Raw genomic sequence first — 24,751 nt, 5'->3', positions numbered from 1 at the left:
ACACACACACACACACAATAATGGATTATCACATTCTCTATTTGTGATTGACAGTACTTTTAGTGCAGCACTCCCCTTCCAAATCCCAAATAAGTCTATTTACACTTTTGTTGGTGTTTTATAACAGTTTTCACAGTTCATGAGAGGTCTCCCTGGAGTTAGACCTCTCTGTGATTGTTTTAGGCAAAACAAAACAAAACAAATGTAATTTATATATTTGTTCATGCAAAGTAAACATGATATGGATCATTCTTTGGTGTAATGATAATGGTAATTTCTGCATTTTGCCACCCTTACCAAATGTGCAAACCCAATTTGTGGTAAATGGAAGAGTAAACACAAGGAGGACGTGAAGACAATGTAAATTAAATATAATTTAATAGTTGAAATGACACTGACAACTTCTCTGATAAGATTCTTCTCTGTCTCTGTCTGTTAAGATTTAACTGTGTAAATGTCTGTTCTTTAAGCTGTCAAAACAACACAGGGGCCAAAGGTTATTATTGTAAAGTGACTACAAGTTTATACATGCTCATATTAAGTGAAAACTTTGTAGCTATGTGGTAAAAAATGTGGTGCAAAGATAATGCCCCTACTTACATTTGTTGTGCAAGTTCCTAATTTTCAGCATAATTCCTCCAAACTGAAGTTGCAAACTCACTTCTTAGGAACTGGACTTGCTTTTGCATCCTTCATCTATTGGGATAACAGAGCTAATAAGAACGTAAGTCATTTTAATTTCAGAAGAATCATATTTAAGATTAAGATAGCATTCGTTTTTGATAGAGTTTAAGTTTGACTCACTGGGCTTTAGATCAATCATGAAATATTTGTAAATTTAGAGAGGAAAGCAAGAAAATTTGCTAACAGTCACTGAAAGATGAGAGAAATTTTTAGGCATTGCTCTTGAATATACACTTAGTTGGCAGTTTATTAGGGAAACCTGGTTAAAACTAATGCAGTCTAATGCAACAGTCATGCAATAAATCCTTCTTTGTCTGTATTAGTTCATTAAAAAATATTTGTTTAAATAAAACAAAAAAAAAAAAAAAGTTTTCACTTTCCTGTTGATTCCTTTTTATCTTTATGTCTAAATATCTCTCTATCTTGTTAGGATGTTAGGAAATGTGTGACAAGCAGATGCTTGTTTTTCCACAACAGTTCATGTTTCTTCCCTTTCATTGTTGCCATGATCGAAATTTCATAAAATCTGTCAAATTTGCGAGAAATGTTTATAAAATTAGTCATAGAATTGTTTAATGGCAGTTTTACAAATACTTATTTTCAAAGCAGTAATCTATTACCGTTTTTCTCTCAAGTGATAAACAGGTGTACAGAATCATTTTGCCTTCATATTTTGCCTTCACATTGTGTGAATCACATACAATTTAATTTGTGTAAGATTCTGTTGGAAAGTTTAGTGGCTCACCTACATGTTATTGTTGCTTTTCCACCTTGATGAAATTTTTTTTTAAATATGTAAAATAAATATGACCACTTCAGTACTGGCCTTGAAATAAACCCTGCTCTAAAATCCTACTACGTTAGGGCTTAAATGTAACAAACATGTTAACCATGTAAAACATGTTCCATCTACAATCTCCAGACAGTTTTAAACTGGAGTTTCTGCCTCTCCTGACAAACAAAGATGGCCGGAGCTCTGAATCTTCTTCTTACTGGCTGTCTGCTGCAAGGTGAGATGGGAGACAAGATTTCTTTAAATTTGATGAGAAACTATACATCTATACATCTTTTACTGTTCTGTATACATCGAAATATACCCATAACATTTAGAGTTGTCACTTTGTATGATTTTATGGATATTTTATTGTGCCAAGACTTTAGAGAGTAAAATGGCCTTGCAACTGTTAAGTTGTATGTACTCTTCTTCAAGATTGTTTTTTGTGTTTCAGGTGTCCTGTGTCAGGTTTTCGAGGTCTCTATTCTAAAGTCTATAAAGGCTTTGAGTGGATCCTGTGTGACCATCCCCTGCTCCTTTGACATAGAGAAACTATCTAAAAAAGATTTGGATAAGACATGCAGAGCAATATGGAAAAGAAAAAGTAATGACCAAGATGTGTTTAATAGTGCTGAACAAACCAAAATAAATGGTGAATTGAAGGGAACACTGACAGAAAAAGACTGCACCACAACCTTGAGTAACATAGTTCCTGATACCAGCAACACATATTACTTCAGACTGGAGTGTAATAAACTCAAATATAATTTTAATAAGGCTAACCAGATGGTGGATATATTGTTCAAAGGTAAGTTTTGATATTGATTAACTGACAATTCATGATCTCTTTCCACCCATGTTGTGGATTTACTGGGTATTGCAAATCAAATAAACAATCTTAAGCTAATGACTGTGTATTTAGTAACAGTTCGAAATGTAACTTCCTGCCAGCTGATCCTCCCTCACCGACTCTGACTCCGTCCACACTGGAGGTGACGGAGGGAACCTCAGTGAGGTTGAAGTGCTCTGCTCCAGCTCCCTGTCTGTCTCAACCTCCAACTCTGACATGGACCCCCAGGCTGGGGGACAGTCAGGAGACACTGCAGGAGAATCAGGACAAAACTAAAGTCGTGACCTCTGTTCTGACCTTCACTGCTTCTCACCTCCATCATGGAAAGACCATCTCCTGTGCTGCCACCTACAACAAACAAGATGGCACCAAGTCTACTGCCAACACAAGTCTAACAGCTGATATTTCATGTGAGTGCATTTGTCACATTCAGATTCATCTGTAGCATTATACATTTTTTTTTCATCTTGGGAAACACCAACTGCATTTCAGTGCCGCATCACCCTGTAGGTGATGCTATTTGACTTCTTCATTATATTGATTGTGGACCCATTACGTATTAAAAGAACGTGCCGACCTGCTGGTGAAGTAGATGGGTTTCTGAGCAACGTCAGTGGGGCAGAGAACATACTGCAACGTCTGACAGCTTATGAGAAGATGGTAATGTGCGGAAAATCTTCATTATGCTGTCCTAAAGAAACCGCCCAGTTGGCTCAGAGGGCAGAATTAGCTACAGCTGGTTTTATATCACATTGACTGTGGATGGTTTGACTGCAGAAATGATAGTTTATAAATAATTAAAGTATGACAGCTGACACTGTTACTGTGTGTTTAAGGCTGTTTAATGAAGAGAACACACATTTGTCAGCCTCTGTGATCGGGGCTTTGCTGATCAGTTCGACACATGCCTCTTTACTCCTCTTGTGCAGCAGTCAAATAGCAGGAGTTTCTTCTTCTTTTAATGTTTCCTTGTATTTACTTCTTATTATTATTATATAACTTAACCTCCCTTTTTTAACCCCGAACCCCCATTCTTTACAGTTGCTCCGCAGATACTGTCCACTTCTGGCTGCACGAAAACTGAAGCCGAGCTCAACTGTTTCTGTGAGACTGTGGGGAACCCTACCCCCATTTTACAGTGGCATTCAGATGAGTTGAACCTTAATCAGTCTGACAAGTATGAGGACTTGAATGACACAACTCTGAGGAGCTTCATCACTGTGAGTCAAGTATTCGAGAGGGATGCTTTCACCTTCCTCTGCCACAGCACCAACTCCCTGGGATCTGTTACTCAGTGGTTTTATGTTTTCAGCCTCGTGCGTGAAGAAAGTGCAGGTTCGTCTTTCTGCCGAACACAAGTTTCACTGATTAGCTGCAAACTATCAGGATTTCATGGAATTCAAATGAACATGATCTGGAAGTGCTATATTCTCTATATCTACACAATATTTATATTTACTGTTTCTGTTTTTAAATGTTTCCTGCCTTGCAAGCTCCCAACAGTATAACTATATGTTGTAACACTCTTGGAACACTGAATGTCAAACTTTGATACAAGAAAAGTACATATATACCTCTAACGACAACCAATCAAGCTCCTTATATATCCAAATACCAAAAATACCAGTCACTGACCTCTGTAATCTTGTACTCTCTCTTGCACAGAGTGTTCAGATGAAGTGACGTTGCAGATCTTAATCATCACTGTTGGTGTTCTGACCGCAGCTCTGGTATCTGCTGTACTCTTTGCTATCAGGTAGGTATCAGCTTGAGAAACCATGGTGGTTGAGACTAGTACTACTACTAGTAAACTATTACTAGTGTTTTTCAAAACCAGTTTCTTTTCCAGCTTTTACTACTCTGCCAATTGACTAACCTCAAAATGAACCAAAATCTATTTCTGATACCTGCAAAAATAATGAATACATTATTACATTTCATGAGAAAGAACTTATCTTTATATAACACTAAATAAAATCCTAGTGCCCAACAATCCCACTAACAATAAACAATTTAAATCATTTTTTGAGATTTCTTTTTTTTCCGGACAGCTCATTTTAAGGCTCAGTTTCTGAATATAGGCTGTGTGCATTTCTCTGTGGACTGAGCGCTTTGATACACAGTATTAATGAAAGGAAAAAAAGACCTGGAAATCTCTTTTTACACAATATGGGACCTTTAAAGCTATAGTATGTCAGGTGTCTCATTTTGCTTTGAAAACCTCAATATTTGAAGAATGTGATTTTATCTGTATTAGCAATGTTTCAGACATGCTTGTTTTGTTGAGTTTGTCTTCCCTCATTTTTAACTTTTCTCACTGATCACACTTCTCCGTTCAATCAGCGAATACATGAGCAGACTGAAAACCTAAGTTGGGAGGAGTAAATCCATGAAAGTTGGATGGGGTGTCCTACTGTGTTTTTCAGGGCTCAGAGGACTGGCTGCCATAATCCTACAAAGAGACAGTACACAGACGACACCAGTACAACCATGATGAGTCAAGGCCTGACAAGTGAAAGAGAAAATGAGGTGCAGACATTTTACTAATTTAGGTATTAAACGGGAACATATAGCAGAATATTGGTACCAGTGATGTTCTATTTTTTTCTTTTTGTCCCCAGGCATCGATCACACCAGAAGATATTTATGTCAACACAGATACGATGATAATGTCAGATAAACCAAACACTCAACTGAGACATCCTCACAAGAGTGAGGACGACAGTGATGTGATTTACTCCAGTGTGATTTGGAAGAGCAAGACAAAGAAGGCCAGAGGACGATCTGGGAACAGGAATCCATCTGGTAGCTACGCACTGGAGATGGAGAGCGTTTATGACAACATTACGCCTCGAAGACTGGAAGATGTGAGGGAGGAAGTGTGTACTGTATATGACCAAGTTAACTTTTAGAGAGACGACAATATCATGAACCAACAGACTTTGCTCTGTTTAATATTTGTTTAAAACTGTATTTTTGTGTTGGTGTTTTTTTGATATTTATTATGCATGACATTATATTTCCAGTGTTTTGTCCCTTACGTGCACATACATAAATTGGTCATGTATGTTATCAACACTGTAAATAACTGCCTCAGAAACGACCACAGACTCTACTTAACACCTGTCGAACAGTTTCACAAAAATGACGTTTTTTATGAGATTGAACTGGAAAATAAAGCCATAAGTGTGTCAGTGTAATTGTGTTTTCCCCAAATGTATGATAATGGAAAATTAATGTCAGTTCTTTCAGTTTCAAAAGATGCTCTCATGGATGTTTAGACATTATTATGGTGTCTTATAACACCATGAGACTGAATGTCTGAATTGTAAATGTCAATTTGATTTGATTTCTACAGCTGTATTTATTGTGGCATGACTGCATTGATTATTTGTTATTATTAGCTGTTATTTGTTTCAAGCGGCAGTCGAAATCCAGATTCCAAATTTCTGAGTCAGTTTAGACCCACAATTAAATTTTTTCATTTTTTTTTTTTTTTATAACTTTGTGTTTTTCCTAATAAAATTGTCATTTTTAACAGTTTCACCAAGTGTTACACATATTCAGAATCAGCATAACTTCAGCTAATAATAAATGTCAAACAATAAAGACTTCTGTACAGTATAACACAGGTTAATAGCCCATTAAAAAATTGTACTTATTTGTTTGAGTTGTTCTAGAGGTGATTTGAAGTTTCTATCTTTATCTGTTCATGAGATATGCTCATTCTCTGCAGCAGAATTTATGGGTGTTTTTTATCTGGTCCTTGAAAAATCAGCTCCAAATCCTCCGCTGCACTAAATATGTAACTGTCGCATCCTTCTGTCTTTATTCTGTCACTACAGTAAACTCCAAACAACTTCTCCTCACTTTGATATCAGAGTAAAACAGCTCAAATTAAAAGGATAATTACGCCCCTTTAGAGCTCTGACAGTTGCTCTGAAACCCAAAACATTTCAATACTGATTGAAAGATCAATTTTAAAGTTGATGAATTGAACCATTGAACCTGACATGACCAAACTTTGTCACAGTGTTTTTTAAACTGCCATCACAGAAGCTGTTTTCACTGTATTGTCTACGCCCACTTTTGACTTCCTCAGTTAAAACATATGAACACACAGCCACCAAGTGTCAAATTGTCACATCACCACAAAAAAATACTTCCTGCATGGTTATTTTCTCCTTTATCAATATTATTGAAACTGGCAGTGGAGAGGTGGGAAACATCAGGAGAATGGAGCTGAAGTAAAATTAACCAGGACCAATTTCTCACTCTGGTTTTGCAGCGATGTGAAGCCCATTAGGGCTGCAAATGATTCTTTTAATTATTGATTCATAGAATGTCAGAAAATTGTCTGTGCTTGTTTTCTTTGCCCAACAGTCCCAAATTCATTCATTCAATTATTTTTACATGATTGAGTGTGTAAGATGCAGAAAGACGAGAATTTGGCTGGAGTGTACAATTCACTTTCACTAAACCAAAGATTTTCCCATCGACCACTAAGTGAATACAAACGTTTACAATGTATTTAGTAATGTAAGATTTCCTGCAGAGATGAAGGTGAGAAAACAGAGTGGTACAGCTTAGAGTTATTTCTGGTTACATGTATATCTCATCTTGGGTATAATTCACACGTATGTCAGTTCCTCATTTTTAAGTCACTTCTTGAACACTTTAAAATTCAGCCTCACTTCTGAGAAACTGGGCTCCTCTATACACCTCAAGAAAATGTAAGTCATGAAACTAATGAATACCAAGTGGCAAGTCTAAGATTTCCTCTAATTCTTTCATTTTCTGGGCTTTACATTAATTATCATGTTAAAAAAAGATTGATGTAAACAAGTCACAATTCCACTGCAATAGGTGAGAGATTTTCTTTTCTTAATGTGGACACTTTTAAGGCATCAGCCTGTTGTTGTTTGGAGGTTGTTGCTCGTGAGTAAATTAGTGACCTGATACATATGTAGATTTCAAATACAACAATAGAGTATGTAAAATCCTTGTCTCTATTTTTCTGGCATATGATATCTTGGTTTTATCTCTATAGTGAGATTATAAAGCAGCATTGGCATTTTAATGAATCACCATGACCACAATTACTTAAGTTGTCTGTCAAATCTTTCAAAATAGCACTGAATTGATGAAATAATGAATTCATATTTAAAAAATGTTCATTTTAAAAGTAATAATTAAACACAGTTTTCCTCAGTGAATGATAAATAAGTGCTGTATCTTGACATTGGCTCTCAGCAGCTTACAGGGGGAAATGTACCAAATGTGACGTTTTCCATCTGTAAGCTCCAGACTCCTGTAAACTTGACTCTCTCTTGAACAGACTAAGATGGCTGGAGCTCTGACTTTCCTCCTCATCTGCTGTCTGCTGAACGGTGAGTTCAAGTGCATTCACTTCTGCATTGAAAACTATGGTTTTAGCTGGTTTAAAGCATTCAGAGAACAGGATGTCAGTGCCTGTGACGACCGGATGATTTCCTACAAAATGAAAGACGCAGTAAACTACCCAAATCTCTGGCCAGCCTTTTCTTAATTTAACTGAGATAAACAGGGTTTTTTATTATCTAAATGTTGAAAAAATTATCCTGAAATCATGATATAGTAACAATAATCGTTGTCGAGCAGAACAAGCACAGAATTACAACTACACTGCTACTGTAAAGTACTGTTTCCTTTTCTTCTTTAAAGATCGGTGCTCTGTGTTTCAGGCGTCCTGTGTGAACAGTTTACGGTCACTTTGCCGAAGACTATAGAGGTTCTGAAAGGATCCTGTGTGACCATCCCCTGCTCCTTTGAGATACTGAGAAAATATCAATATGACTTAGATAACACATGTAAAGCCATATGGAAAAACATAGATGAGGATACCTATACCAGCGATAATCCAAAACTAACTACAACAAAAGAAATGACAGGAGACTTAACAAGAAAAGACTGCACCACAACCTTCAATAATATGCATCTTGATCACACCAATGACTATTACTTCAGACTGCATTGTGACAATCCACTGAAATGGACTTTTCAGGATGTTTCTGTGAATATTCTTGTCAAAGGTATGTTTTTATATCTATTTACACATAATTCATGAATGAATTATATTTGTTGGGCTGATCTGTCCTCATTTTTATTTACTTTATTTTTTTGTTTTCACTGCATTTTACAAATCATATGAGGAAGCTTTCAGAAATTTAAAACATTTATTTAGTAACAGTTCGAAATGTAACTTCCTGCCAGCTGATCCTCCCTCACCGACTCTGACTCCGTCCACACTGGAGGTGACGGAGGGAACCTCAGTGAGGTTGAAGTGCTCTGCTCCAGCTCCCTGTCTGTCTCAACCTCCAACTCTGACATGGACCCCCAGGCTGGGGGACAGTCAGGAGACACTGCAGGAGAATCAGGACAAAACTAAAGTCGTGACCTCTGTTCTGACCTTCACTGCTTCTCACCTCCATCATGGAAAGACCATCTCCTGTGCTGCCACCTACAACAAACAAGATGGCAGCTCTTCGTCATCTGCTGGCAGTGTTTTAACAGCTGATATTTCATGTGAGTTAATTGAGTTAATTATATAATTAAATAATACAAATAATACAAATAAGTTATTCTCCATGTTTCAGATTCACCAAAAAGCACCAGTGTGTCAGTCCGTCCCTCTGGTCCAGTGCCAGAGGACACCAATGTGACACTGACGTGCACTAGTGATGCCAAACCAGCAGTCAGGAGTTATACCTGGTACAGAGCTGATGGAGGACAGGAGACTTTCATCGGGACTGGACAAACTTTAAATATCAGAGCTTCTAAACTCACTGCTGCTTTTATCTGCATGGCTGAAAATTCTCTTGGAGCTGGACGATCCAACATCAGACAAATAGATGTTCAATGAGTGTATAACATGTTTTAAATCTGTATGTTATGTAAAGCCTAGTTCAGTAAACTAATTCAAAAATTCTATTGCCTGACATATTTCAGTAAACTGGCTTAAAGATGCTACTGTTCTTAATTCTTAATCATTTTGTTATATCAGTACATATTACCACTCAATTCTGTGACCTTGGTTCAACATGGCTTCACTTGACTCCTCACTTGTTTGTCTTCTCATTATTACAGTTCCTCCACAGATTCTACACTCATCTGTTTGCACCAAAACTGTAAGCCAGGTCAACTGTTCCTGTGAGACTGTGGGAAACCCTTCCCCTGTTTTACACTGGAATTTGGATGGGCTACCTGTAGATCACTCTGACAAGTTTGCAATCAGCGATGAGTTGCTAAATGACACAGGTGTGAGGAGCGTCATCACTGTGAGTCAGCCACAATGGGGCGATCTTTCCACCTTGGTCTGCCACAGCTCCAACTCTCTGGGAGCTGCCAGTCAACGTTTCTGTGTCACCAGCTTTGAGCAACAAACCTCTGCAGGAAGTCAAGGTCTGTCTTATGTGTATCGCTTGTAAATGTTAGCGGTGAATTGTGGTGAACTTGAAAGACTCTAAATTATGTTTAATCTTATTATATATTTGGCTAATGGCTAGGAATGGTCAAAACACTAGTGGATTTATTTCTATTATTCAAAGTTGAATATTTCCTCAATCTTTGTTTCAAACACTGAATCAAAAAATGCACCTGAATTTTTTTTCAACTGCTACATCAATATTCTTAAACATGGATAATGAGATGCTGTAATCAGTCACCAAGCGAGATGATTTGTTTTTTACTCCCAACTTTCATGGCAGGTGGACCTCACAGTGGAGTCCTTCCTTGGGCTGTTGCTGGTGTGTCTCTCTGTGTGAATGTCTTCTGTATAATCTTCATGGCATTCCTTTGGTATGTGATTACACGTGATGTTGCTTTAATTTGAAAGCTCAGCTGATGTTTTTAGAACAAAATATTTGAGATGAGGAGCTATACATGCCTTTTTTCTTTTGTTTCACCACAGGAGAGCACGCAGGAATGTGAAGCCAAAAGAAGAGGACACAACTTACATTTCACTGGATCGTAGAGACATGTCTTCAGAGTACGATGTCATTGCCCAAACTCGAAAGTGACGGCCGACTTCCACTGATGATGATCATGATAATTATCAGATCGTTTTACTTAAAGATTTCTTGTATTGCTTATTTTGAAACAAACGTTCCTCTTGTCAATCTGCTCTTTGCTGCAATGTCTTCTGTCTGTTACGTAATGAATCCATTTTCAACAGGGTGTTGGGCACAAAACATCAACAGCTATTTAATGTAATTTAAAACAGCTCATGATGTTCAATTTTGGTTTAAACTTCCTCACAAAGGTACACTCTTACCCATGTGGTGCTTTTCAAGCTGGTGGTGTTTTCACTTTTGGTGAAAGGTCTCCATTCTCAGATTAAAGGGCTGAACATGTATCTCTACAGTAGGTCTGTATAGCCATTGTGTATTGATGTGTCTTCTTCATGTGCACCAAGCTGAATAACTCCATTACGCAATTGTTGAATTCAGCACTTGATTAGGTGTTGGGTTTTTTGTTTGTTTGTTTGACTGTGAGATCAATATAATTGTAATTATGTGTTTGATCCAATATATTTGTAGCTGATGTGAAAATAAAATGAACAAAGACGTCACTGATCCAAGTGTGTCCCAATGTGTTCTCCTCATACTCTCCGTCTTAGTTGCTCTGAAACCCAAAACATTTCAATACTAATTGAAAGATCAATTTTAAAGTTGATGACCGTCATTGAACCTGACATGACCAAACTTTGTCACAGTGTTTTTTAAACTGCCATCACAGAAGCTGTTTTCACTGTATTGTCTACGCCCACTTTTGACTTCCTCAGTTAAAACATATGAACACACAGCCACCAAGTGTCAAATTGTCACATCACCACAAAAAATACTTCCTGCATGGTTATTTTCTCCTTTATCAATATTATTGAAACTGGCAGTGGAGAGGTGGGAAACATCAGGAGAATGGAGCTGAAGTAAAATTAACCAGGACCAATTTCTCACTCTGGTTTTGCAGCGATGTGAAGCCCATTAGGGCTGCAAATGATTCTTTTAATTATTGATTCATAGAATGTCAGAAAATTGTCTGTGCTTGTTTTCTTCGCCCAACAGTCCCAAATTCATTCATTCAATTATTTTTACATGATTGAGTGTGTAAGATGCAGAAAGACGAGAATTTGGCTGGAGTGTACAATTCACTTTCACTAAACCAAAGATTTTCCCATCGACCACTAAGTGAATACAAACGTTTACAATGTATTTAGTAATGTAAGATTTCCTGCAGAGATGAAGGTGAGAAAACAGAGTGGTACAGCTTAGAGTTATTTCTGGTTACATGTATATCTCATCTTGGGTATAATTCACACGTATGTCAGTTCCTCATTTTTAAGTCACTTCTTGAACACTTTAAAATTCAGCCTCACTTCTGAGAAACTGGGCTCCTCTATACACCTCAAGAAAATGTAAGTCATGAAACTAATGAATACCAAGTGGCAAGTCTAAGATTTCCTCTAATTCTTTCATTTTCTGGGCTTTACATTAATTATCATGTTAAAAAAAGATTGATGTAAACAAGTCACAATTCCACTGCAATAGGTGAGAGATTTTCTTTTCTTAATGTGGACACTTTTAAGGCATCAGCCTGTTGTTGTTTGGAGGTTGTTGCTCGTGAGTAAATTAGTGACCTGATACATATGTAGATTTCAAATACAACAATAGAGTATGTAAAATCCTTGTCTCTATTTTTCTGGCATATGATATCTTGGTTTTATCTCTATAGTGAGATTATAAAGCAGCATTGGCCTTTTAATGAATCACCATGACCACAATTACTTAAGTTGTCTGTCAAATCTTTCAAAATAGCACTGAATTGATGAAATAATGAATTCATATTTAAAAAATGCTCATTTTAAAAGTAATAATTAAACACAGTTTTCCTCAGTGAATGATAAATAAGTGCTGTATCTTGACATTGGCTCTCAGCAGCTTACAGGGGGAAATGTACCAAATGTGACGTTTTCCATCTGTAAGCTCCAGACTCCTGTAAACTTGACTCTCTCTTGAACAGACTAAGATGGCTGGAGCTCTGACTTTCCTCCTCATCTGCTGTCTGCTGAACGGTGAGTTCAAGTGCATTCACTTCTGCATTGAAAACTATAAAGATGATTTAAAATCATGACAACACACTGTTGCTGGTTTAAAGCATTCAGAGAACAGGGTGTCAGTGCCTGTGACGACCGGATGATTTCCTACAAAATGAAAGACGCAGTAAACTACCCAAATCTCTGGCCAGCCTTTTCTTAATTTAACTGAGATAAACGGGTTTTTTTATTATCTAAATGATGAAAAAATTATCCTGAAATCATGATATAGTAACAATAATCGTTGTTGAGCAGAACAAGCACAGAATTACAACTACACTGCTACTGTAAAGTACTGTTTCCTTTTCTTCTTTAAAGATCGGTGCTCTGTGTTTCAGGCGTCCTGTGTGAACAGTTTACGGTCACTTTGCCGAAGACTATAGAGGTTCTGAAAGGATCCTGTGTGACCATCCCCTGCTCCTTTGAGATAACGAGCACATATCAAAATGACTTAGATAACACATGTAAAGCCATATGGAAAAACATAGATGAGAATATCTATAGCAGCGATAATCCAAAACTAACTACAACAAAAGAAATGACAGGAGACTTAACAAGAAAAGACTGCACCACAACCTTCAATAATATGCATCTTGATCACACCAATGACTATTACTTCAGACTGCATTGTGACAATCCACTGAAATGGACTTTTCAGGATGTTTCTGTGAATATTCTTGTCAAAGGTATGTTTTTATATCTATTTACACATAATTCATGAATGAATTATATTTGTTGGGCTGATCTGTCCTCATTTTTATTTACTTTATTTTTTTGTTTTCACTGCATTTTACAAATCATATGAGGAAGCTTTCAGAAATTTAAAACATTTATTTAGTAACAGTTCGAAATGTAACTTCCTGCCAGCTGATCCTCCCTCACCGACTCTGACTCCGTCCACACTGGAGGTGACGGAGGGAACCTCAGTGAGGTTGAAGTGCTCTGCTCCAGCTCCCTGTCTGTCTCAACCTCCAACTCTGACATGGACCCCCAGGCTGGGGGACAGTCAGGAGACACTGCAAGAGAATCAGGACAAAACTAAAGTCGTGACCTCTGTTCTGACCTTCACTGCTTCTCACCTCCATCATGGAAAGACCATCTCCTGTGCTGCCACCTACAACAAACAAGATGGCAGCTCTTCGTCATCTGCTGGCAGTGTTTTAACAGCTGATATTTCATGTGAGTTGACTTGTCCTCTCCTAAAAAACACTGTAATTGAATTGATCCCATGTTTTGCTTGTATTTAGTATGAATTAGGGCTTAAACAATAAATTGACTAATCAATCAATAGAAAAATAATTGTCAACAAATTGAATAAGTGATTCATTTATCTTCATCCTATATCTGGGTTTTGGACAGTTGGTCAGACAAAACAGGTTCTTTTAAGACAGTTTTCCAACATTTTATAGACTGAACGATTAATAGTTTAAAAGAATCAATAAATTACTTGATAATGAAAATAATTGTTACTTCCAGCTCTAGTTCGAATGTCAGATCTGTCACTTTGGGAAACAGCAGCCTTCATACAGACGTGCATCAGAATCAAAACCAGATTGTAAACAACTGTCCTCTCCAGTCTGTACAACCTGTTACTTTGTAGGTTTTATTTGCATTGTCTCCAGTCTAACGTTGCTCGTCCCACTCCTGTGTTTATGACCGAGGTAAGTTCAGGATTATCACTGTCTCAACACACTGCCAGACCCATTCAGTACAGTAACATTAGTCAAACTGTAGTCTTGTATAGTCAGACCTACGTCCCAAACCGTGGTGTCCTCTTCAGGCTGTTAAGTAACATGAGCTACATGTTGTTGTTTAATGTCGAATGTGTAAAATGTGGGTAACACTGGTCTTGAAAACCATTTACTTCACCAGCACAAATGTAGTAAATGATAAGGATGTGTGTAGCCTACAGTGGGTTGTTCTGACATAACCTGGTTTTACTTCATTACAGATATAAGAACATACAATAGACTGTTACACCTATAAATAATACATATAATTTATTCTCTTTGATTTGCTTCATTTATTACCTTTTTATTGACAGATAATTATATAATTAAATAATACAACAGTCTTTCCTCTAGGATTTTTTTCAGCAGTGGGGGGCATGCTCTCTGGGGGGGGGGTTCACTAACGCTTTGGTTTGTGAAAATAAATGTTACTTCAACTCTAACCAGTTGAAAATGTAAAAAGTAAAAAATAAATAAAACAATAACATTAATAAATAAAAATAATAAATAAACATATAAAGATCAGCTAGATGGGGCTGTAGAGTCAGTGGCAAAGTTTGCACCCAGGCTCAGAGCACTTGATTTTCAGCGTTATATAGTTTACACTCACATCACATCTGATTACAAGTGTGAACATTAAAATATTATTTTTTACCTAACCATCATCATTTACGAGTCAGTAAAAGGCTTATGATAGGCTACCTGACTAGCGTCTTCTTCATCTGTTGTCTTTCTCTCTCTAAGAGAAGTATCTGAACAAGCTCATCTGAAAATGCAGTCAGCAGTTAATACATAATGACGTGTAGATATTAGCTTAATGCTATCAATTAGTTTACCCAAGTTAGCGTCACTGAGTTGGCTAATAAGTCTACCTTTTCTCCCGGTAGTTCGCTGCCTTATTCCTCACGACTACACTTCTCTGACTCTGACCTGGTGCCTGACGTGACGTCACTTTCAAGGCCGCGCTCTCGCGAGTAATTAACTCCAATAGGATCCCCCAACCAGCCCACTCCCTCCCCTCTCCTCCCTCCCCCGCTGTTGCGCTCATCATACACAGGCTGTGCTGTGAAGGTGGACAGATGTGGCGGTGGTGGCTATGATTTAGCAGTGGCGGGCCGCCACTGCTAAATGAATGTAGAGGAAACACTGTACAAATAAAGTTATTCTCCATGTTTCAGATTCACCAAAAAGCACCAGTGTGTCAGTCCGTCCCTCTGGTCCAGTGCCAGAGGACACCAATGTGACACTGACGTGCACTAGTGATGCCAAACCAGCAGTCAGGAGTTATACCTGGTACAGAGCTGATGGAGGACAGGAGACTTTCATCGGGACTGGACAAACTTTAAATATCAGAGCTTCTAAACTCACTGCTGCTTTTATCTGCATGGCTGAAAATTCTCTTGGAGCTGGACGATCCAACATCAGACAAATAGATGTTCAATGTGTGTATAACATGTTTTAAATCTGTATGTTATGTAAAGCCTAGTTCAGTAAACTAATTCAAAAATTCTATTGCCTGACATATTTCAGTAAACTGGCTTAAAGATGCTACTGTTCTTAATTCTTAATCATTTTGTTATATCAGTACATATTACCACTCAATTCTGTGACCTTGGTTCAACATGGCTTCACTTGACTCCTCACTTGTTTGTCTTCTCATTATTACAGTTCCTCCACAGATTCTACACTCATCTGTTTGCACCAAAACTGTAAGCCAGGTCAACTGTTCCTGTGAGACTGTGGGAAACCCTTCCCCTGTTTTACACTGGAATTTGGATGGGCTACCTGTAGATCACTCTGACAAGTTTGCAATCAGCGATGAGTTGCTAAATGACACAGGTGTGAGGAGCGTCATCACTGTGAGTCAGCCACAATGGGGCGATCTTTCCACCTTGGTCTGCCACAGCTCCAACTCTCTGGGAGCTGCCAGTCAACGTTTCTGTGTCACCAGCTTTGAGCAACAAACCTCTGCAGGAAGTCAAGGTCTGTCTTATGTGTATCGCTTGTAAATGTTAGTCAGTTGGGAGCCGTTAGGAATTGTGAACTAGACTCCAAATTATTTTTAATTTTGTTTATATATTTGGTTAATGACTACCGATATGCATACTGTGGTGCAGGCCAGGAATAAGCAAAACCCTAATGGATTTATGTTTATTATTTGACCGAAGTATTTCCTCAATCTTTGTTTCAAATAATGAATCAGAAATGCCCTGATTTTTTTTTTCTACTGCCACATCAATATTGTTAATCATGGATAGTAATATACTGTAACCAGTCACCAATTTTTTTTTCTTTTAATGAAATGCAGTCGACCTCAGTCCGAGTTTCAGTGCTGTTCTTGTAAATTTTGTATTTTCAACTGTGCTATACTGGGACATGTTTTTGAAACAATACACTTGAAGAAAATATATAAAAAACAGTTTATGGTTTCAGTAAGGAGTTAATGGCAAGCATTTTGGTAGAAGCATAAGCTACCAACACTAACTTAACTCAACTTTCATTGACTGCTCCCGTTTACAACTTCACTATCAGTGCCAATGTCACCTTTCTCAATGATTCATGGTTCCACTGGTCTGGTCTTTGAGTCTTTAGTCACTTTTTCTAACTTTTCAGAAAGTGGATGGTATAGGTGTGTGTAAATACATATATCTGACTCTTTGAGGTGTTCATAACTAATTTTATTCACTTGTGTGTTTTGAAGATTTTCTTTCATCAGTACTTTATATATTCTTCAATACTTATATACACTTGTATACTTTGTAGTATGTTTCATATGATCTGAGGTAACAACTCACCAAGATAAATTCATTATGTGTCATTCATGTATGTCCACACTTTAACCCACGAAAATTACTTGTACCCGAATTATTTCTTCATCCTCTTCTTCCATTGTCCTTGTATGTTTCAGTCCAAGTGACGCTGCCAGTCTTCATCACCACAGTCGTCACTCTACTAGTACTAGTATGTGCTCTGCTGTTAGTTATCAGGTAGGGTAACGGCTTTAGACACTAAAATGTTTCATTAACTTTTACTTGGACTCCTTTTGAGTAGAAATAGTGTAACTCTGTGCAGTGTTTGTCTGGACTGTCCTCCATCAGAACAAATTCAAAACTTTTATTTTTGAACTATGGACCAGATCTTGTCCAAAAGCAACAAGTTAATTTTTATCACATTGGGACTCCAAAATCAACACTTAATAACACTGCTATTTCTTGTGGATAGACAAATAGTAACTATAAAAAAAAAAATTATTAAGTTAATCATCATTGCTAACACTGGCATATGTAACACCTGTCCCCTATATAACACTTATCTATCACTTCCCTATTGGTTAGTTTTAACATTCCATTTGAGAGTTTTTACCAATCACATGCAATTTAAGCCCACTTGACTCAGCCCCTTGAATGCTATGTCAGTTATTGTGTTTCTCGTCAAAAACCAATACTAAAATTTTAGCAAACTAATATGATCCACCTTTGTAGCAGTGGTTCTTATGAAAGTTACAGAGGTTAAGCCCATTCCTATAATATGTTTTTGCGAACAAAGATGAAGATGGGAAAAACAAAGAGGAATCAAATATACCCAAGTACATTGTTTTGCTTTATTTTTCAGGGTTCAGAGGATTCATCATAAGCTTCCTGAGAGTCAGTGTACTGGTGACACCAGCGCATTTGCTATGGACCAACTTCTAACAAGAAGCGAGGGAAATGAGGTAACTTGATTTAGAGACAAGCAGTTTTAAATTTTACGTAATTAAAAAGATTATTTACACCACTTATGTTCGTTCTTTAATTTAGGCACCCAACACAACAGAAGAGGACATTTATGCCAACACCCATGGCCTGAGACAGGGAGACATCACCCAACCTGCAACTACCTCTGAACCAAACAGCACCAACTTGCCAAGCTCTGGACCAAACGATGCAGAAGAAGCCAGTAAAAGCTCAGAGAAGACGAATGAAGATGGGAGTGATGTGGTTTACTCTACTGTGAATTGGAGGAGCAAAAGCAGGAAGAAGCAAGAAGACTCTGTGGACATGGTTCCACCTGGTACCTCCTATCTGGAGGAGGAGAGGTGCATAGTGGGAGACATGGGCAGAAATTTTGTGAGCCACGCACTGGAGATGAGCCTATATGAAGAAGTGGAGCCTAAAACTGTGAAGGAGGAAGTGGAATGTGAATATGCTCAGGTTAAATTCAAAGACAAGAGTGCTAAGAGCAAATAGGTCACTGTTTTGTTGGTAGTTGTTGCTTTTAACCAAACTACGACATAGAAATAAAAAAAAAAAAAAAAAAAAAAAAAAAAAACAGGATTACTACGTGCATTTGTTTTTCAGCTCATGACTGATTTTAGTTTGGTTTTTTTTCTACATAATAATGAACATTTTTTACTATTGCTAGGGCGTACTGTGTTCATGCAAAATTTTATAAAATGCCGTATATTCAGATTTGTTCTCTGCTTTTATGCGGATGTTGGTCATATGTAAATTAAGACGCTGCTGTTTTACATTTATTTGACAGTCTGGCAAATAATATTTTATTCTACAGATTGTTTTTAACATTTGCTTTTCTGTTTAAATTGTGCTGACTGTAAATATATGTAGATGAAGAGAGAGATGGATTTTTAATTTTTTTTTGCAAATATAACAGTTGATTAACTTATCTTTTAGGTCTTGAGTTGCAGGTGTGTATTCTTTCAGGACTTTTTTCACATCAGACAATTTGGTATGTTATTTCAGGAAATGTAACTGACAACATAAAAAAAAATAAAAAAAATAAAAAACGCATTGCATTTAGGTGAGTTGGATCCAGAGTCCTGTTATTGCACATGCTGGCTCACTGGGACACTTGGACCTGCTATAACATGTCAAAACGTGTGCCATGAAAAATGTCTATAGCTGAAAGTTTCCATCGATCTGCGATTTTGTATTTAATATATCTTTAATGCATCTTACCCTTGCCACTGTGTTTTAGACATGTACTGTACATCAAGTCTTTAGTACACGAGATTTTAGAAACAGGCAAGAGAGCCTCTCTTTTAAGCTTTCTCGTCTTCCAGGCTGACTGCTTTAAATGAGCTCCAGCAAGTTTCCTGTTCAAGACTGAATAGAGCAGAGGGGGTGTAGAGAGGATTAGGTGGTGGTAAAGTGGTGGACTTGGTAAGTCCAGTAATAGATCAGTGGAGCATCACAGACACATTCACACAGCAACTCATCTAGCAAGGTAAGCCCTCTTGTCCATATCAGTCAAAGAAAAATATAAAATCCAGTGACTATTTTTTTTTAATTCTCAAAGCATAATACTTGCTTCCCTATGACATGTTAGAGAATAATGGGCTGTGCAGGTATGAACAGAGATTTAAGAATACCTTTTCTGAACTGTAATAAGCCTGGAGGTATTTGAAGCCTTTAAGTGTGAAGAGGATTCGTAGTGACATGGTGACTTACTAATACATGACTAAAATACGAGACATCATTAAACGTCTGCTCAGTATTTTAAACACCGTCTCCTGTGTCAGGGTGTAAAATAGCATAGTAATGTGCAGAAATAGTACAATACAAAATCATCATGATCTAACAGTAGACACATTGTTACAGCTGCTGTGTTTCAGAAATTAAGAGGTGACTTACTGAATGGTGTACAGTGACTACTCTCTTCATGGAGACTGTTCATCTGCTCAGACTGCTGATCTTATTTAATGGTAATGTTGAGCTTTCTGTTTGTATTTCGTTTTTCTGTTTGTATTGTATATTAAACATAAAGATATGACAATATGCTTATATTTCGAATATTAGTGTCATCTTATAAGGACATAACTATGATAAACTTCTGGGAATATAGCTGAGAAAAAAAAAAACAGCTTTAAACCTGCAAAATTAAGAATTTAACTATTGCCCACACTCCTCATTATTACCAACATTATTATTAGAAACCTGTAACTTTTTTTTTTTTTTTTTGGTGGTGTCATTCTTTACTACTTAATTGTAAAGTTATCATTTTGTAGCTATGGCGATGTACATTCTTTGATAGTATGGTAATAAAAGTATTATAAAATATTTGCAGCATTTTGCCACATATTTTTTCAACACTACTTACGATGTAGTGTATCTGCAGATAAAAAAAGGTTGATATATATTGTAATATATTCTTGTAGAAAACTGATAATCTTTGATATTATGTCACAACTATATGTATATAACAAAGAAATCCTCTCTGAGAAATAATAGATTTTTCTTTAGTAAGGTTAATAGCTCTAACTACTGCTGGAAACTCTGCTTTGTGGTCCAGTGGCTTTCAAAGTCACATTTATCTATGCATCTGAGTTTCCAGCTGTGTCACATAGCTTACTTTCTCACTCATCACCACAAATAGCACCAGAAAAACACGACAACCACAGCTAACCCTGGTCCTGTTCTATAATACACCCTTCCCTCCTCCTCTTCTCGCCCCACAAAGGCATCTCACCTCTACAGCAGGTGAAAAGCTGGATCATCAATGTACCCACAGAAATTACTGCAGTGGAGGGGAGCTGTGTTGTGGTGCCATGTCAGACACAACCTCATTCTCAGGTCAACTGGTACCAGTACCATACACTGCACTATCCTGTGGTGTATGACAAACTTCACCCAGATAAAATTGAAGAACAGTTCAGAGGACGCACCTCAGTACAAGGTAATGCTGCAGATGGAAACTGCACCCTGATGATTGATAATGTGAGGGGAGATGACAACAACCTGCAAGTTTACGTGTGGATCTACCCAGCCTTAAAAGAGCAAAGATTCTATGATCAAACAGTAACTATCTTTGTTGGTAAGTAAATATTTGTAAATTTAAATGTAATTTAATTTAGGAAACCCAAGCTTGCATGTGAAATTAAAAATTCAAAAAATCACTTTGAAGGTTAGATCTGACTATCCAAGTGGAGCATTTATTCAGTGGCTTGATTGTGTATTTAATACTCTACCATGCAAATATAAACCATAGAAGAAAAAAAACTGAATTACACCCACAATACCAAAACGAACTAACACATAAAAAACATTATTATTACACATTATACAGTTCCTTCCTTGCTACATCTGAACCCTACAAAAGTACAGCTCCTACACACTGCTCACTCAATCTGCACATACCCAATCTGATATCTAAGAAATCTAAAGGGAAAATCCAGCCTAAAATCAAATTCAGACGCACCATATTTACTGTATGGTATAGATTTTTGTCTCATTTATACACAGTTCATTTTGAAATGAAAAGCTGATCCTGCAATTTTTCTATGATCACTTTCTTTTGACTTCCAGAGAGACACGCTCCCATTATCTCCATTCAGAAGAAAATAGTGGATGGGGAGTTTTTCCAGGCTAACTGTAGCATAAGACACTCCTGCCCTTTCAAGCCTCCACCCCTTCATTGGAACGTAGCCATTAAAGAGGGCTTTTCCAGAAATGAAACTTTTAGCCAGAAGGTCCAAGGGCAATGGTTGTACACAGAGATGCTGCATGGATGGGCAACATATGAAATGCATAACAGCATAATGACATGTTCTGCACAGTTCGCATCCTTCACCACAGAAAGTGAACAAATAACACTCAGCATTTTATGTAAGTGTTACAGTTGGCCTGTTCTAAATACTGAAAGTAAATGATAGAAGTACATTTAATTGTCAGGTATGTTATCAGTGAACTGTCTTACTATTTTAATTATATGTTATGATTTTCTATATCCATAGATAAACCTGTGACTGTGACCCTGACACCGGAAAAGGAAACGGTGACAGAGGGTGGCAGTATTATCATGGAGTGTACGGCTGATTGTAACCCACAACCATACATGTACTCATGGCTTAAAAGACAGATGGGTCAGATCAACGACATGAATTCAACTCAGAGAAAAATGTTCTTCAGCAACATTACACAAGATACTTCTTTCTCCTGCATTGCTCACAATGACATTGGAATGGGGCAATCTGACTGGTTGGATCTGAATGTTCAACGTAAAAAAAACTTACATTACATTTTCCTCCACTGTACCTCATGAACTCCTAATTTAATCTGGAATACACTGCTACACATTCACACCAGGGACTTGCTCAGTGTAACCATTTGCAGGCTGCTGATCACAACCAGGCCCTGTTTAAAAAAAATACTCTCAGTATAAAAACTATTTGTTACCATTTGGTGGTTGTGGTCCAGTTGGTAGGGACAGAAAAATTGTAATATCACTGAAACATTACCATCTCATGTCAGCCACCAAAGACGAAGGCTAAAGACACACTGCACCGAAATACTGCTGTCACTACGTTAAGGAGTAGGAAAGTTCACACAGTTTGGTTATAAAAGAGACTACAAGAGATCATCTATTCAATCACATATGTCAGTGCTGATTTGATTGATTTCTGTACCAGAACCACACAAGAAAAGCATAGTTATAGATCATAGTTGAGACTGACACTTTACTCTTGACCCTGGAAACAGTAATTGTCCAAACAAGCTCAACACAAGGCCATTGTTGTTGCTGTCCTGAAGCTTTTGGTCGAATCACACAACCTTCCTCAGTAGTTGTCATGCAAAATTCCATCGGCTGAGGAAGACCTTTTAATATGATCAAAAGTTCAAGGACAGCTACCTAACAGGCCACATTGCAAGAAGGTTTAGTCAACCACTTTTTTAAAGGTCAGGAGTCTTTTCAGTCAACAGAGGAGAAGCTCTTAAACACCTCAAACAAACCATAAATGAATTATCTACAGTTCCATGACAATCCATCTGATGAGGAAGATCGTTTAAGATTAAGAGACAGGAATAACCCAGCAGCTAAGCAATTAAGGACACTGACACTAAACAAGACAGGAAAAAAAAAATCTGGTAGCGACTGATACACAACAGACATGAGACCCCATTGCCTGTGTATACCCAATGGTGGACAGTAACTAAGTATTTACTCAAGTACTGTACTACAGTTTTGAGGCACTTGTTGTGCTTTACTTGAGTGCTTTCATTTTATTCTACTTTATATTCCAATTATAATAATTAATACAAAATTACTTTAAAACTATAATTACTAGTTACTATTCAGATTTTTCAGATTTTCAGACTTTATATAAAAAAAATGTATGAAACACATTACTAAAAACAATTCATTGTTAAAGATTAAACCAGCTGTTCCAAACTTTGTTGGGCTTAGCACACCCTAAAAAAAAAGCTACCGAGTACAAACTCATAGTAGCAGTAGTAACCTAAATATTGCTTGCTCAGGGATGCAGTTAACCATCTAATAATGTCATGTAATAATCTCATGCTCTTGGTCCCTTTACATTTGATATCCAAAGTAGATTTATCTGATAATACTTATGTTCCTTTAGTAAGATTTTGAACACAGCACTTTTACCTGCAATTGAGTATTTCTACATGACTGTTGCCTAATAGTACTTTTACTTAAATAAAGGATCTTAAATCCTTTTCCCACTACTGAGTATAACAAACCACGGGCGATTTTCAGTTTGCGAAACGTAAGGCAGGCAAAATAAAGTCAGTGTTACAAAAATAAGCTTTACTTACCACTAACAAAACTGCGGGTGCGGAGTGTCTGTGTTAAATCGTCCCAGAAAAACGTTAACGTCCCTCAGGTCTTTTGTGAATCTGCGTAGGTCTGAGAGTTGCCGTGGCGACGCTGAGTAGTATTTAGCTAGCATAACTGAAGACACGGTAAAACGTCGTCGCCCTTGTACCTGGCCTTGGCTTCACAAATGCCTTTCACTTTTTAAACCGATAGAGTAACGCTGTTGATTCACTTTTATTGGATTAGGGTCCCAATGTACCGTTAACGAGTAAAAAATGGCGGAGGGAGCTAACCAACGATCCATGCGTTAGCAATGGTGTTTCTTGATTTCGTTCATTTTACTTTGCACCTGGCCTCGCTTCGGCAGGTGTAGACTGCAGGTAACAGGAAGTGATTTAAACACGTCCCGATGTCGTTTTTTTTCTCTCACTTTGGATAGCTACCTTCATTCAGCCACCTAGTCGTTTAAACTGATAAGAAAACCTTACCTTAATCTTACTCAATATGGGTTATGGTGGGACAAAGTCAGACAAAAAATCAGGAGAGAATATTCTCTGTTTTCAGATGAAATGCATTCAAGTAGACCTATGTGAGAGGAGATGATTCAAAAGAAACGTGATACCACACAAATCAAATGTTATTTTGTAAATATAATAGTGGGAAGTTTAATTACTTTAATCATAATTAGTAAAACAGACATAAGGTAAAGACTGAGAGCGTAAATAATCAGAACCATGCAGTTCAAGTTTATTATACAAGAAATGTATAATATTTTGACCTCACCTGCTGCCACAAACATATGATTTTTACTTGCAAGCCAAGTAAACAAACTTTATCTGTGGCAGCTATAGCCCCGATTCCACTACAGATGACTGTTTGGACAAAACCTATCTTGCAAGGAATACAACTGTTACCAGCCTATTAGGGATCAGGTTCTCTGAGATGATTTGTTCTAATATCACTGAAGTAGGTTCATTATCTCTCAAGATAATGTTACTGGAGTGGATAGAGAACTGTTTGTATGCAAT

General features: G+C 37.3%; 2 protein-coding genes across 2 annotated transcripts; both read left to right on the top strand.

The window, feature by feature from the left end:
• The first annotated feature begins 1,648 nt into the window (after nucleotides 1-1,648).
• Nucleotides 1,649-10,921, top strand: LOC111235724 (peroxidasin homolog). The gene is made up of 6 exons (XM_022764238.1): nucleotides 1,649-1,694; nucleotides 2,411-2,671; nucleotides 8,823-8,873; nucleotides 9,435-9,749; nucleotides 10,055-10,145; nucleotides 10,258-10,921. Exons 1-6 carry the CDS (start codon nucleotides 1,649-1,651, stop codon nucleotides 10,364-10,366), a joined length of 873 nt encoding a protein of 290 aa, XP_022619959.1. The 3' UTR covers nucleotides 10,367-10,921.
• An 813-nt stretch (nucleotides 10,922-11,734) lies between these two features.
• Nucleotides 11,735-20,116, top strand: LOC111235781 (sialoadhesin-like). Its single transcript, XM_022764324.1, has 9 exons — nucleotides 11,735-11,760; nucleotides 12,366-12,417; nucleotides 12,777-13,124; nucleotides 13,306-13,617; nucleotides 15,347-15,610; nucleotides 15,837-16,151; nucleotides 17,077-17,155; nucleotides 17,781-17,880; nucleotides 17,966-20,116. Exons 2-9 carry the CDS (start codon nucleotides 12,372-12,374, stop codon nucleotides 18,392-18,394), a joined length of 1,893 nt encoding a protein of 630 aa, XP_022620045.1. The 5' UTR covers nucleotides 11,735-11,760; nucleotides 12,366-12,371; the 3' UTR covers nucleotides 18,395-20,116.
• Nucleotides 20,117-24,751: the final 4,635 nt, after the last annotated feature.

This window comes from Seriola dumerili, unplaced genomic scaffold, assembly GCF_002260705.1.
Source record: "Seriola dumerili isolate Sdu_G_001 unplaced genomic scaffold, Sdu_1.0 BDQW01000533.1, whole genome shotgun sequence".
Lineage (NCBI taxonomy): Eukaryota > Metazoa > Chordata > Actinopteri > Carangiformes > Carangidae > Seriola > Seriola dumerili.
This window is presented reverse-complemented; position numbering and strand designations above follow the sequence as displayed.

What these genes read in the sequence shown, in the direction of transcription:
- LOC111235724 (XM_022764238.1), top strand. Translation starts at nt 1,649, where the DNA reads ATGGCCGGAGCTCTGAATCTTCTTCTTACTGGCTGTCTGCTGCAAG. An exon ending in TGCCACCTACAACAAACAAG is followed by an intron (nt 2,672 to 8,822) that starts ATGGCACCAAGT and finishes ACAACAAACAAG; the next exon opens with ATGGCAGCTCTTCGTCATCT. An exon ending in TTTAACAGCTGATATTTCAT is followed by an intron (nt 8,874 to 9,434) that starts GTGAGTTAATTG and finishes TCATTATTACAG; the next exon opens with TTCCTCCACAGATTCTACAC.
- LOC111235781 (XM_022764324.1), top strand. Translation starts at nt 12,372, where the DNA reads ATGGCTGGAGCTCTGACTTTCCTCCTCATCTGCTGTCTGCTGAACG. An exon ending in TGTGAATATTCTTGTCAAAG is followed by an intron (nt 13,125 to 13,305) that starts GTATGTTTTTAT and finishes ACTTCCTGCCAG; the next exon opens with CTGATCCTCCCTCACCGACT. An exon ending in TTTAACAGCTGATATTTCAT is followed by an intron (nt 13,618 to 15,346) that starts GTGAGTTGACTT and finishes TCCATGTTTCAG; the next exon opens with ATTCACCAAAAAGCACCAGT.